The sequence below is a fragment of the Thunnus albacares genome, chromosome 4, assembly GCF_914725855.1.
Source record: "Thunnus albacares chromosome 4, fThuAlb1.1, whole genome shotgun sequence".
NCBI lineage: Eukaryota > Metazoa > Chordata > Actinopteri > Scombriformes > Scombridae > Thunnus > Thunnus albacares.
This window is the reverse complement of record NC_058109.1, coordinates 10,927,373-10,940,562: the sequence shown is the minus strand read 5'-3', so window position 1 is coordinate 10,940,562 and position 13,190 is coordinate 10,927,373. Positions and strand designations below refer to the sequence as shown.

The window sequence follows — 13,190 nt, the reverse complement described above, 5'->3', positions numbered from 1 at the left end:
GGAAGTTTATTGAGCCTTGTCGGAAGCTCAGGCAGACTTTTAGGCAAACTACAAATGAACAGTTCAAGCACAGTGATGTGAAAAATATAGAGATCCAAATAAGACATGAAATAAATATTTACACTAATAAATTCAGACAAAATATACAACTATGGAATAATCCAATATCTCATTATTATGAAGTGTGATTTCATCCTGCTTCATTTTTAATTCAAGCAGTTTTGATGTCAAAATCTTCCAAAGTCTGTTTAAATTCTTACTTAACCTGTAAATAAAACACTCACTGAAAAAATAATGTCGCTGAATAAAAATCGACATTTAAAAAAGAACATTGAGTTTTAAAAAAAATGCTGAAATAACATAAAAATATAATTAAATAAACTCAGAGGGGTGAAATTTCATAATAATATATGACAAAGAGCCATGTTAACAAGCAATGCTAAAACGCTGATGTTAAAGGGACAGTTCACCCCAAAATCAAATATAGATATCAGCCGTAGAGACGTCTGCCTTCTCTCGAATACAACGGGACTGAATGGCAGTCAGCTTGTGATGCTCAAAGAGCTAAAAAAAAAAAATACATTTGAAAAACTCAACAGCAGCGTCTCTTTCCAGAAATCATGACCCAGTTACTAAAGATAAACCACAGACCTCGTTGTGAGCAGGTTCATGTTGGAAAACCTGGTTTTCTTTCTACTGAACTACACCCACATTCAGTAAGTAGATACATGCTCCCTTCTGAGACGGTTGGCGGTTGTAGTTTGGTTGAAAGAAATACATGAAACTGCCCTGTCCTGTGGTTAATGGGTTGCTGGAGATGACTGACTGAGTGTTTATATAACAGTCAGGACCAAACCCAAAAAAAGAAGTAAACAGAAATATCTCAACAACTGCTGGATGGATTGTCATGACATGTGGTAAAGATGTTTATGGATCCCAGACAATAAATTATAACGACTATGGGGATCTCCTGACTTTTCTTCCAACGCCACCGTAAGGTTAACATTTGTGTGTTTTGGTGAAATGTCTCAACAGCTGCTGGACAGATTACCATGACATTCGTTCACAGCAGGGTTTGAGGATCTGTCATCTCTGTATCTTTGAGATGAGATAAAAAAAAAAAAAAAAGTGCCCTGTCCTGTAGTTGATGGGATACGGGAGCTGTGAGTGTTTGTATAACAGTCAGGACCAAACCCAAAAAAGAAGCAAAACAATCCTAACCACATTTTAATCTGCGGCAGTGAAACTGGCTCTAATTCAAACAGAGTGGTCAAGATGAGCAAAACAAAAAGACAAAGCAAAATGCTTTCTTGAAGCTTGTACTTAAGAGCAATCAGTTAAGCTTTTACTGTAATGAATGAAGGATAATTGATAATCACATTGTGGAGAAATAAACAGGCAGATCATGCAAATGACAAGGCAGTTCATTTATTAATTTTCTCTTTTGAAATCTCTGGTTGTTTCATTCTGCAGCAGAAAAAAAAAAAGCCTCATTGTTTTGTCTCATTGTTTTGTCTTTTCCTTTCAGTCTTCATGCAGCAGCTGCCAGCCGCTTTTTCAGCGTTGGCACTGGAATTGTGTGTCGTTGGGGTTGGTCAGTGCGCATGCTCCAAGTCACCTTTTTCATGTGTTTCAGGTGTTTCAAGTGCATTGTGAGACACTGTGTCATTTTAGTTTTTACGGGTTTCCATCTCCTCCTCCTCCTCCTCCTCCTCCTCCTTCTCCTCCTCTTCCCACTGCGCTGCTGCCTCATACTGGGTGAACAAACTGGTACACCAGTCTCTGAGACACGTCAGGCTTGCGAATGATGCCCTTCTTGTAGTATTGACGTATGGAGCGGCTCAGCTTGTCATAGTTCATAGCGGGTCGATTCTTTCTGAGTCCCCACAGTCTCGCAACGTGAGCCGAATCTTCGATTTTAAAAATACCTGGTGGTAATCACAAGAGATTTGACATTAGTCATGAAAACCCACAAAATGTTCAAAGCAGCGGGTCTTTACAGTTTATATGGAGAGCAATGTGGTCCTCCATATACATACATACATACATACACCTTTGCTCTCTTTTGAAATGTTCTTGTACTCAAACCAGTAGACACATTCAAATCTATTTTCCAAAAGTGACCTGGCCATGAGAGCAGCAAAATTAGAAAAAAATAAGCAAAACCTAAATTATTTTAGGGACCAAATGATTTTAGAAGTACAAAGTTCTTGCACTCACAAAGTCTCAGGTGCATCAGACCATAAACTCTGAGTGTGAAAGGACCATAAAATCCCACACAATGTTTCAGTCCTCAGACCTTCATCAGGCAAGAACCATGAATGTCATGAATGTCATAAGGAAAATTTATTACACTAACAGTATGAATTATTGTACTTGAAAACATAAAATACGTTTCGCTACTCAAAATTTGCTAATGAGATTGACGTGTTGAGTCTTTTCGGATCTTTTCAAACAATGTAAATGACTTTAAATGTTTTAAAATATTTATTATTGGTTTGTGAGATGTTTTATAAGAGTTGCAAGTGGAATTGAAGCACTGAAGGAGTTGAAGTGTCAGTGGAAGCACTGAAAGGTTTCAGTTGATATGCAACAGGTGACAGCAGTTAATATGTCAGTGATGATTGATAGCTGCAATTAACTAGAAGTGAAAACGCAGCTCAAGTTTATAATTTAAACAATATATATTAGTTTACTGTCATTTTTTCCTTTTCCCCTTTTTAAAATATAGTAACACAATTGTCATAATACATTTTCATTGGACTGCTGGATGGCCAGAAAGGGTGCGGATTAAAATTCCTGGAGCAGCATGCCCACACAGTAGTGTTCAAAAAATGTAAATACCTTTTTCTTTATTGAGCCAGCGGATGCAACGTCCATAGTTGTGAGGTTTGAGCAGAAGCTCTCTGAGGAACTGCCACAGGTGAATAGGCTGTCCCGAACAAGACGAGTCAGCCTCAGACCAAAGCTCCTCACCACCTATATGTACATACACACACACACACACATATGAAAAACATTTGAAATATAGATAAACAGATCGGGCTTAAAAGATTACAAGCCTTTAAAGGATAGGTTCACCATTTTTCAAGTCTGTCAGGTGGTTATGTAAACAATGAAAGAGGTTTTGCTAATCGTTCCTCCTGCTAATACTGGCTCTTTCAGTGCTCATTTGGGCTCCTGAATATTGTAAGACAGACATGAAAAACTGTAAACTTATTCTTTAAGGTTTCCAAAATAATCAAAAACCTTACTTGTGGGTAAAAAAGTGAATGGGGCATTGTCCATTACATGTAATTTTGCATAAGTCTAAATGTTATTTTCATTTATTAAAGTCTGTTACTGTCTTCAAATAGCAGGTGTATAAGGAAACCAAACCTACCAGTTGTTTTAGTGTCTCCAACTGTACACCTCTCTTTCATCCAGGCAGCTAGAGAGATAAGGGAGACAGACACTTTATTAAGAAAAGCTTAAACTTTAAATGTAAAGATCATAATCTCACATACATAAACACACCAAGACTCAATGCAAACACTCAAAAGTTCAATAAAGGCCAAACGTCAGACAATACAGCAATTGAAGTAGACACAGCAGACTATGATGAACTTGTTCAACGAGTATCACACACACTCACCTGACTTCCATATGTCCAGGTGTGCGTGCAACGTGTCTCCACACTGTGGCGAGCGCTGGCGAAACTCTTCCTCGCTCATGGCACACAGGTCCTTTCCTGTCAGCTCCTGGAAGGCCTTTCCCGCGTGGGGCAACCTGTAAAGATGTTCAGTCCACAGCAGCCACTTCTGGACATTCCCTGTGTTCCACTCTATAGGGTCTAAGAATAAACAGCGAGAGATATGAAAACGATGAGAAACGTCCCAGCTGCCACAGCAATAAATCGTCTGTTTTAGGGTTATTTGAGTTATCTTAAGTCAAGTTTTCAGCTTTTTACAGTGTGTGTTATGTTCTGCTGCATTTACTCACGATAGTTTTACTGAAACCACAAGATAATCATTCTTTTATGCCACTACAATTCTAATCAGTAGAACAGATGACTGTAGATTGCACAGGTTTATGACAGCCAGAAGCTTAACAATACATAATGCGTCCTCTGTTTGCTTTGTTAGCAGGAGGGGCCTCGCCCTTAAGACTGTGTACACGTCTACTGACAGGAAAGAACCATCATTGTTGCAGTTCAGAAGACCTCATGTAAAGGTCAGGATTAAACAGATCCTGGAGCTGGCAAACATGGCTTTGCGTCAGTAAGGATATGATTTATTGGATGTGTCATCTTTCCTGAGCTATCCACACAAATGTGTTGATTCTGGGAGTAAGACCCAGTTGCTTAAGTATCTCTGAATCAATATCCGTTTACCTGCAAGTAACGGGCAACACTTTGGGATATTTTCGCCATGAAAAATGCTTTGTTTACTTTTAGGTTTTGCTTCTTTGTCAGTTATATTCCATAATACTTTTGTGCAGGTGCAGGTGTGGTGGAACGTTACCTACCTGGCGTGATGTTGAGCAGTTTGCAGGCTGTTTCAATGTCCTTCAACACTTCTCCCACCACCATGCTCTGCACCTGCTCCAGAGACCGCTCCTCTTCCTGCCCCTGCAGCCCAGGAGAGAGTCCCTGTTCCTGGCTATCAATGACTGGACACTGCTCCGGTTCCTCTCGGGGCTCCATGCGAGTCATTGGCACAGCGAGGGTCGGGGTGGCCTCTGAAACTTTCACCAGCCAGGCAGTGTCTTCGGTGAGGAGCATGTCGAAGCAGGAGAGGTAAAGGCCTCGCTCCAAGGTTTCCACATTTGGCTTGGTCTCCTCCATGTCCCAGGGTGTTCCAGAGCCCCTGTTTCGCTCCAAGATGGTGAGGGAGTCCTCTGTCATCCCAGTCCGGGATCCATAAACCGTGCCTTCTGATAAACTGCCGACTGGATTTGACATATCTGATAGCTAGAGAGAAGGGAGACAGGAACAAGATCACATTAAACTTTATATTTCTAACCTGAGTGCTGCACATGAATGATAAAGTATCCTTTCAGAATAAAAATGTCTGAAATCAGAAATAATGATCAAATGATCACTAAAATTATTTGGTTTTCTGGGTGCAACATAAAAAAGAATCTATAATCCGCACTTTACCAGGGTCCATTAAGGAAAATCCTGTCTGACAATAATTTTAAGCAGAGTTCAAGAGTTTTTCAGTAAAATTAATTTGAGTTTTAAGTCAGAATTACAATACCTTCTTTAACTGTTCCTTCCCTGCAATTATCTGGCTGCTAAACCAGCAAATATTTTAGTTTTGTAAGAAACTCCATCAGAGAAGCTGCAAGCGAGAATCCCTTTCCTTATGTGTTTTGAGCAGAACTGAGGTGAGACAGTGCTGGTCAATGCTCTATAAGAACCCCTGAGCCTAATGGAGATATTGGGGAAATGACCCTCAAGAGAGTTAAAACACACACAGCGCTGACAGGCATGGGGGAAATGGATTTGACTGAGTCTCTTATTTGTGGGTCAGTGGCCCAGAATGGCTGATGTCTTGGGGGTAGGTGACTTGTATTGAGACCTGAAGCTGCTCCACCGCCTGCCTCGACTTTCAAGGTGCCGTCTCTGCAGCCCTCTGTCTCCACTGTCAGCTGGAGTTTTTAATCAAATGGAAGTTAGATAATGTGGAGAAGAGTGTGCACACAATGTCCAAAAACAACCAAGTTGCCTGTTTTATGGAGATGACGCTGATAGCTGCTACTGCCCCTTCTTAACAGGAAATTGCCATGATAAGTGTTCATTTATGGACGTCAGCTGTGGCACAAGTGTTGTAATCTCAGGGTGAACTCACATATGGCACCCATAATGTGTACCTGCCACAGCTGGCATATGGGAAGGCACACTGCTGTCGCACATCAGGTTATCAGTGGTTGCGGCCGATGCCACAGTAAAGGAAGTGTGCTCCCACAGAGCACATGTTCAAGGGGAGCCATGGCTTTATTTGTCAAGACACAAAGAAATTAAAGTCTCATAAAAATGATTAAAATGATAGACCACATCCGTCAGGCAAAATCATCTGTGAGGACAAAGTCTGATCTTAATCTAGGTGACATTAAACCTCTCTCTCTCAAAAAAAAAAAATGCCACTGCCAGATAAAAGTAGAAAAGGTTCTTCAGATGCAAAAGCAATTAATTTATCCATGTGCAAATTGTGAAAAAATGTCATTATAATCTTATGACTGAAATGTTCACTTTTTGTCACCTTTTGTACATGGAATTTCTTATTTTCACACCTGAGGAGCCTCTTTTACTTTGTCAGTGTGCAGATGGGACTGTTGATTTTGCCCGCATGCACCTGACAATACTTTCCTGGATCCAAGAGCGCAAGCCCTTTCTTCATTGTTGATCTTAAACCTTTCACATGTTTCTTTTCTTTATCTTATGGACACAATCGTTATAAGGCTTCTAACAACTATTGAGACATTTTCCACTCTTACCAAACTTAAATGAAGTTATCTTCCCCGCCCCCCAAAACAGATTCCCCCTTTTAGTCTTTCGTCGTCAACCCCCCACTGTAAAACCTCTTCTCAGTCTTCCTTTTATCTCCAAATTTCTCGTAAACTATAACCCACACTCCCTTTCACTCCATCAGGAATCAGATTAAAAGCCACTGGTATCCCAGCCTGGCTGCTGCGTGTCAACTCTGCTCTGTAACAGCTTGCGCTAAGCCCATTAACAAAGCAAATTTAGCCATATTACCTTCTTCCAAAAGGAAGAGGGGGCACAAGAAAAAGACACAAACACACACCCCCGGGGAGAGGGATTAAGACCCTGACTGATCTCTAAATGAGTTTGGTCAAGTCGCTGATATTCATTTCAGGAGCATTAGAGCTTGCTCCATTTACTCAGCAAAGTCAGCCTTTGACACCGAAGGAAAAGGACTCCCTCCATGCAGGCATCCACCCTGGGAACCATATTTCTTCTACATGCTTGGTCTCATTTAAAATGAAGACAGTGGTTATTTGAGGTGAGCTTTTTATTATCGCCTTGGATGTTATATAATTGCTGCTTTATTATTGGATCTCTGTGTTTTTATAAATGCAAAAAACTAAACCAAACAGACCAAAGAACAACCTGTGTGTTAAATTTCAACTGAAAATAAATTGATAAAATTGAGTTAAACTAAAATTTCTCACTTCCAAACCTTCTATTGAAATGAAAGTGGAATAAGTTGTAGACCAAAACAACCAATCTAGCTTAAAATTAACCTGTTAGCCAATTCATCATTGTTGCTGAAACAGTTAAAGTGACAGAAGTCAGCTAAGTGTTTAGATTAAAGTTAATTAGTGATTAAAACAGCCAAGAGTCTTGTCTTTCAAAAGTGTGTTTAACCTGAATGATTCAATCCAAGTTGAAAAAGATCAAAAAGGTCATTTGGTGATCTAAAAAGGGACCAAAACGTTCACTGAACGCTCTGCTCGTCACAAAAAAAGGTCTGTGTTATTTGAGTCTGGAGTCAAAGTTTGAGTCTGGAGTGTGTACAGCCAGGCGTGACTGTTTGCCATCTGAGCGTTAAAGGGAGATTTTCTTTTTCCTTGTTATTGTTTCTCATGGGAAACTCACAGGAAGTCATTGTTCTGAGAACAAGGAGTTCCATCTTTGCGTAGAGCAGTAGAGCAGTGTGACTGTTGCTGGCAGGCTGGAGGAAGTGATTTGGATCTGAAGATTGCCTATTCACATTATAAATTAGGTTTAGGTGTTAATGATTGTAACAGCAGTCTATTTTTAGGTGACAATTTGAAGACCATTGCTTTTAGTTTATTTTATGAATCACAATAAAGAGTTTTTTCTGTATATGCAAAACATAATTGCATTTTATTATAGCGTTTACCTTTTTCACCCCTTGGGCGGGTTAACTGCCAAAGGGGGGATGTTGGTGCACTTGGTGATTCATTCCTGCTGTTAATCAGGTGCACTGGCATTAGGCCAGTGTCCTCGGAAACACTAAAGCATTGCAAATGCTTTGCCGTGACTCCAAATTAATTCTGACACAAGGCTGTATTTACAGTTAATGATGCAGATGATAAATCCCTGTACAACTGAGGCTGGCACTGGAGATTGGAGGTGCAGCACGGACGGATGGAGAAATAAACCGGCCACCTGTTTTTGCAGCGAAATGAAGATATGAAGACTCTCGTGGGGCCTGAGGCATGTGTTAGTGCAGCTAGCTTTAAGGCTCTGATTGTCAGCAAAGCAGAAAGAGCAGGGTTCTGTAGTAGCTTTAAAAGTTACACAAATTGTTATATTATTTTGAGATTTTACGGGGGAGGGAGGGAGTAGCTGTTTTTTCTAAGTCGAGGGGAATGTCCAAGGAAAATATTAAAAACACTGTAGATGGTTTTGAGTTTTTAAAAGGTAATTACATTAGCACCCCAATAATTTTCATAATTTTCAAACTGGTAATTACTGGTAACAAGCCATTTTTTAAAATCAAATTTCCATAAACTGCTGTTCCTTTACACTTGAGTATCTAAAGTTTGCTCTTTTGCACCTCTGTGCTACTTAAATATTCACAATAACAATTGTAATTATGTAAAGCAAAATGGCCTGTCATTGATTTCCACACAACCAGTGTCACACAAACGTTCCTCATTTAAATAATAATAATGCTGTGAACAAGCAAACAAATACTGTATTTTGTCTTTACACACACACACATTTAAGACACAGTGTAAGTCTTCTTACCGAGGTAAAGATGCTCTGTGCTCTTGGTTGGCCAGGGGCAAAGACTTGATTGGCAGCAGATGCAGTGCAGCTGCGTGACTCTGCTGAGGATGGAGCTCAGATCAGACAGAACGCCTGGGAGCTACCTGAGGAGAGAGGTGCAGCAGGCAGCGGACACCCTTCGATCTGTTTCCCCCTGATGACTGTCGCAGAGCCCCAAGCCTGAGGCCTTGGACCCTCCCAGGCTTCTGGCAGAATTTCACTTAACCTGAAAGGCACAGCCTAAAGCACAACTGCAAACTAAACTTCAAGTGAAAGCACCTGCTGGGGGTGTGTACAAAGTAAGAAGGAGAGAGGGTAAGTGACTGTGTGAGCGAGTGCAAAGGAATTCCAGCACCATTGACTGCAATTTATATTTATAGGCCAGTCGTGTGTTTACTTATGCATACAACCCTGTGTGTGTGTGTGTGTGTGTGTGTGTGTGTGTGTGTGTGTGTGTGTGTGTGTGTGTGTGTGTGTATCTGTGTGTGTGTCTGTGTGTGTGTGTGTGAGAGAGAGAGAGAGAGACTCTCAAGTGCCATGTGTCTTGCAGATTAGTTCAGACCTCCTCAAATACTACTAGATGACCTGAGTGCTTAGATGACAGACAATTCAAAGTGATTTTAGACTAAAGAATATAGTGTCACTTAAGTTTTATCAGCATTTTCTTTATACTTGAAGTGAAGGAAAAAAAACTTTCTATGAAAAGTTCACTTCTGTTCACTGGTATTTTTCCCTCCTGTTTTAAACATACCACTATTTACCCCCTTTTAAAGAAGTCCTCTTTAGATCCCTCGGTTTTAGGTAATTTTAGACCCATGTCCAAGCTGCCTTCTTTATCAAAGATTTTTTTTTTAAATTGTCTCCACGCAACTGATTTCTTTTATAAAACAACAACCAAATATTTGAAAAATTTCAGTCTGGCTTCCGCTCCCTTGGTCATGGTCACCAGTGACATACAGCTTGCAGCCAACACCGATCTGTATTCCATTTTAATTCCCCTTGACCTCGGCTCAGCATTTGACACTGTGGACCACAATGTTTTAATCAGCTGTCTGAAATATTGTGTTGGCATCAGTGATGTAGCTCTGGATTGGTTCATCTCACAGGTTCATCTCACAGGTCCTTCTCTGTAATGCTTGGAGATGCCTCCTCCTCTTGTGTGCCTCTCTTTTGTGGGGTCCCCCAGGGGTCTATTGTGGGTCCCCTCCAATTCACCATTTACATGCTACCCCTGGGGAATCATGCATAGAATAAGCTGCAATCTCTGGGGCTGAAAAATTAAGCCAATGCAGAAGTACCAAAAACTGCAGTTCCTCCAATGGCCACTTGGGGTTGGCTCCAAAAGCGACCCCCATGTTGAAATGCCCAACTTTATAGCAGAAATAAACATGTTTACAGCCTGGTACAAAAAAACGGTTTTGGTCCCTATAGCTTATTTCCCCTTTCATGACAACTGTTCAGGGGGTCAATTTTTTATAACTCACCTGTTTAAATTTTATTAAGCCGTAAAGTTGTGCATAATTAAGGATATGGCCGCTTTGAGTGACAGGTCACTAGCCGCTAGGTGGTTTGTCTCAGCAACCAGGCTTCATTCGGCCCGCCTCAGCTCCATCTCTTTGCCCACTTGGATTAGCCAGGGGTTAGGCGGAGTCAGGCACTGCCTAGATGGTGATAGCGGGAGCCGCCCACTTTGAGCTTTAAAACTGCTCTTCAGAAACTAGTGGGTGATGTCACAGTGGCTAGTCAATATTTTTTATAGTCTATGGTGTAGACATAGACATCAATTTCCATTGCTACGCGGATGACACCGAATTGTATGTCCCATTAAAGCCTGGTACCACAAATGTCTCTTGTCTTATGTCCTGCCTCACTGAAATTACAAATTGGATGTCAATGGACTTGAAGTTGAATGACTCCAAAACAGAAGTCATTATAATTACTCCCGCAGGCCCCAGCACTAGCAGCATTAACAACCTCTCCTCTAGTCTTGGTGACTTATCTAATAATGTTCGTAAGGAGGCCCACAACCTAGGGGTTATTTTTTACTCTGTTTTGTCTTTTGATGTTCAGGTGACCAATGTGCTGCAATCCTGTTTTGCCCAATTAAGACAACTAATCAAAATCAGGTCATTCCTTTCATCTGCAGACTTAGAAAAGGTCATCCATGTTTTTATCTCCTCCAAACTTGATTAGCGCAATGTACTTTATTCTGGTATCAGCAGGCATAACATCCAAAGACTGCAGTTGGTACAAAACGCTGCTGCCAGGTTTTTAACAGTTACTAAGAGAAGTGACCAATCCTTGCTGTCCTTCACTGGTTATCTATGAGTTTTAGAATTGATTTTAAGATTTTACTGCTTGTTTTTAAAGCACTGAATGGTCAAACTCCTGTCTATATTTGTGAACTGCTAACTCCTTATGAGCCTGATTACTGCTTGAGATCCTTCAGCAGGGCCCTACTGATGGTTCCAAAGTCTCCACTAGTCACTGGAGGGAACCGGGTCTTTGCTGTTCAGAACTCCCTGTCTGGAGATCTCAGGCAGGCAAACTCAGTGTCATCTTTTAAATCTCTTCTTAAGAGTTACTTTTATCATATGTCTTTTTCTTAACTGATGGTATTTGTTGTGTTATTTAATTTATTGTATCTTGTCTATATCTTTGTTTTGGATCTTATTTACTTGCATTATCTGTTATCTTTGTAACCTTATTTTTGAAAGGTGCTATATAAATTAAGTTATTATTGTTATTATTATTAAATTTGGGTTTGATTGTATTGAACGACAGAATATTGTTTTTATTTGTTTGCAAGTATGCATTATAAGCAAATACAAAAGTCATGTAATCCACAAAAATAAGCAAACAAACAGTTGTAGGATCAAAAAGCAAACATAAAGCCAAGCAAAGACATAAAATAGATAAAATAATGTAATGATGGTTTGTGTGCTTTGACATATGTGTGAGTGTGTGTTTATATGAGAGTGTGTGCGCATTCATCCGAGTGTGCGCGCACACGTACTTAAACACACTTGTGTTCAGTCAACTCGTTATGAGCAAAAGTCCAATTATGGTCAGATGTGATCAGTTCAGATAGTTAAGTTTAATTCATCAGACAGGTCCTAAGCCTATATTCGAAATCCTGCCCTGCATGTTTTAGCACCTCAGGACCAGGATTGAAAAACACTGCATTAGACACAGTGGTGCTTTAAACTATTTGCTAACACCAGCATGGCAACATGCTCCCCATGAAAATGCCAGCATGCTAATGTTGGCCAGGCACAATGTTCACCAGCATGCTAACATTTCCTAATTAGCACTTAAAGTACAGCTGAGTCTGATGGAGATGACACTAGTTTTGCAGATACAGTTTTTGGTCATAAACCAAAAGAATTGACCTGATGACAGCACTAGATGAAAAGTCAGGGGATCTCCGAGGTTAGTACAATTAACTTTGAGGAAAACATGAATGTTTGAAACTAAATCCAATAGTTGCCATTGTCGTTTTTGAATTTTCACTCAAAAACAACAAATGCCAACCTTGTGGTGGCACTAGAGGAAAAGTCAGGGGATAACCAAAGTTATTAGGATACATCCTCTGAGAGCCATGAACATCTGCCCAAAAAATTTCATAATAGATGTTGAGATATTTCAGTCTGGACCAAAAGTGGTGGACTGACCGACCGTCAGAGCGACACTGCAAACATTAGAGTCACTCCACACTTTTATTTTATCAGTACATAGTAAATGGCTGCTCACTTTTGTCCAAAGTACTTTACAGTGTTTTGCCGCTCATTCACACACTCACACACTGATGGCAGCAAGCTACTATGCAAGGTACTGGCCTGACCATCGGGAGAAATTTGGGGTTATAAATGAATGAATGAATGTATATATATATATATATATTCTTTATACTTACAACCTTTTCTTAAGTAAAAGCAGAAATACTATAATGTAACACTCCATTACAAATAAAAGTTCTGCATTCAAATTCCTACTTTAGTAAAAGTGCAAAGGTATCTTCAGCAGAGTATTTTATTATTAAATATATTAGGTAATTGGATTATTATTTTTAATTCAATTTTGAATTCAATTCATTTTACAGGCCCAACAAAACTATGGTTCACCTCCACAGGTGTTTTTAATCTCGCTGATTGGATCTCTTCCCAGAACTGTGTGGGTGTGTAACGTTAGACTATGTGCTTGATTGACAGCATATTTGTTATTGAATAAGGCTTTTAGTGTCATATCTGGTGGAGACAGAGCTAATCTTGACTATTTTATATACTGTCAGGTACTCTGATAAATGACAGTTCATTATATGTTATGAGATAGGTTTGTATATAAAATCTTATCTGTAGCTTTAAAATAAATGTAGTGGAGAAAAAAAGCAGCATAAAATGGAAATACAAAGTACAAATAAACATTGTTTATGTACATACTA

At 39.9% G+C, this 13,190-nt stretch overlaps 1 protein-coding gene across 1 annotated transcript; it reads right to left on the bottom strand.

The window, feature by feature from the left end:
• Positions 1 to 9,050, bottom strand: LOC122980963 (SAM pointed domain-containing Ets transcription factor). Its single transcript, XM_044349427.1, has 6 exons — positions 8,729 to 9,050; positions 4,507 to 4,951; positions 3,635 to 3,832; positions 3,383 to 3,430; positions 2,845 to 2,979; positions 1 to 1,928 (listed from the first exon to the last, which is right to left on the bottom strand). Exons 2-6 carry the CDS (start codon positions 4,940 to 4,942, stop codon positions 1,750 to 1,752), a joined length of 996 nt encoding a protein of 331 aa, XP_044205362.1. The 5' UTR covers positions 4,943 to 4,951; positions 8,729 to 9,050; the 3' UTR covers positions 1 to 1,749.
• Positions 9,051 to 13,190: the final 4,140 nt, after the last annotated feature.

Excerpts from the sequence above, each read along its gene's own strand:
- LOC122980963 (XM_044349427.1), bottom strand. The coding sequence starts at position 4,942 with ATGTCAAATCCAGTCGGCAGTTTATCAGAAGGCACGGTTTATGGATCC. Across the intron at positions 3,431-3,634 it reads CCTGGACATATGGAAGTCAG|CTGCCTGGATGAAAGAGAGG; the intron begins GTGAGTGTGTGT and ends TTATCTCTCTAG. Across the intron at positions 1,929-2,844 it reads CTGGCTCAATAAAGAAAAAG|GTATTTTTAAAATCGAAGAT; the intron begins GTATTTACATTT and ends GATTACCACCAG.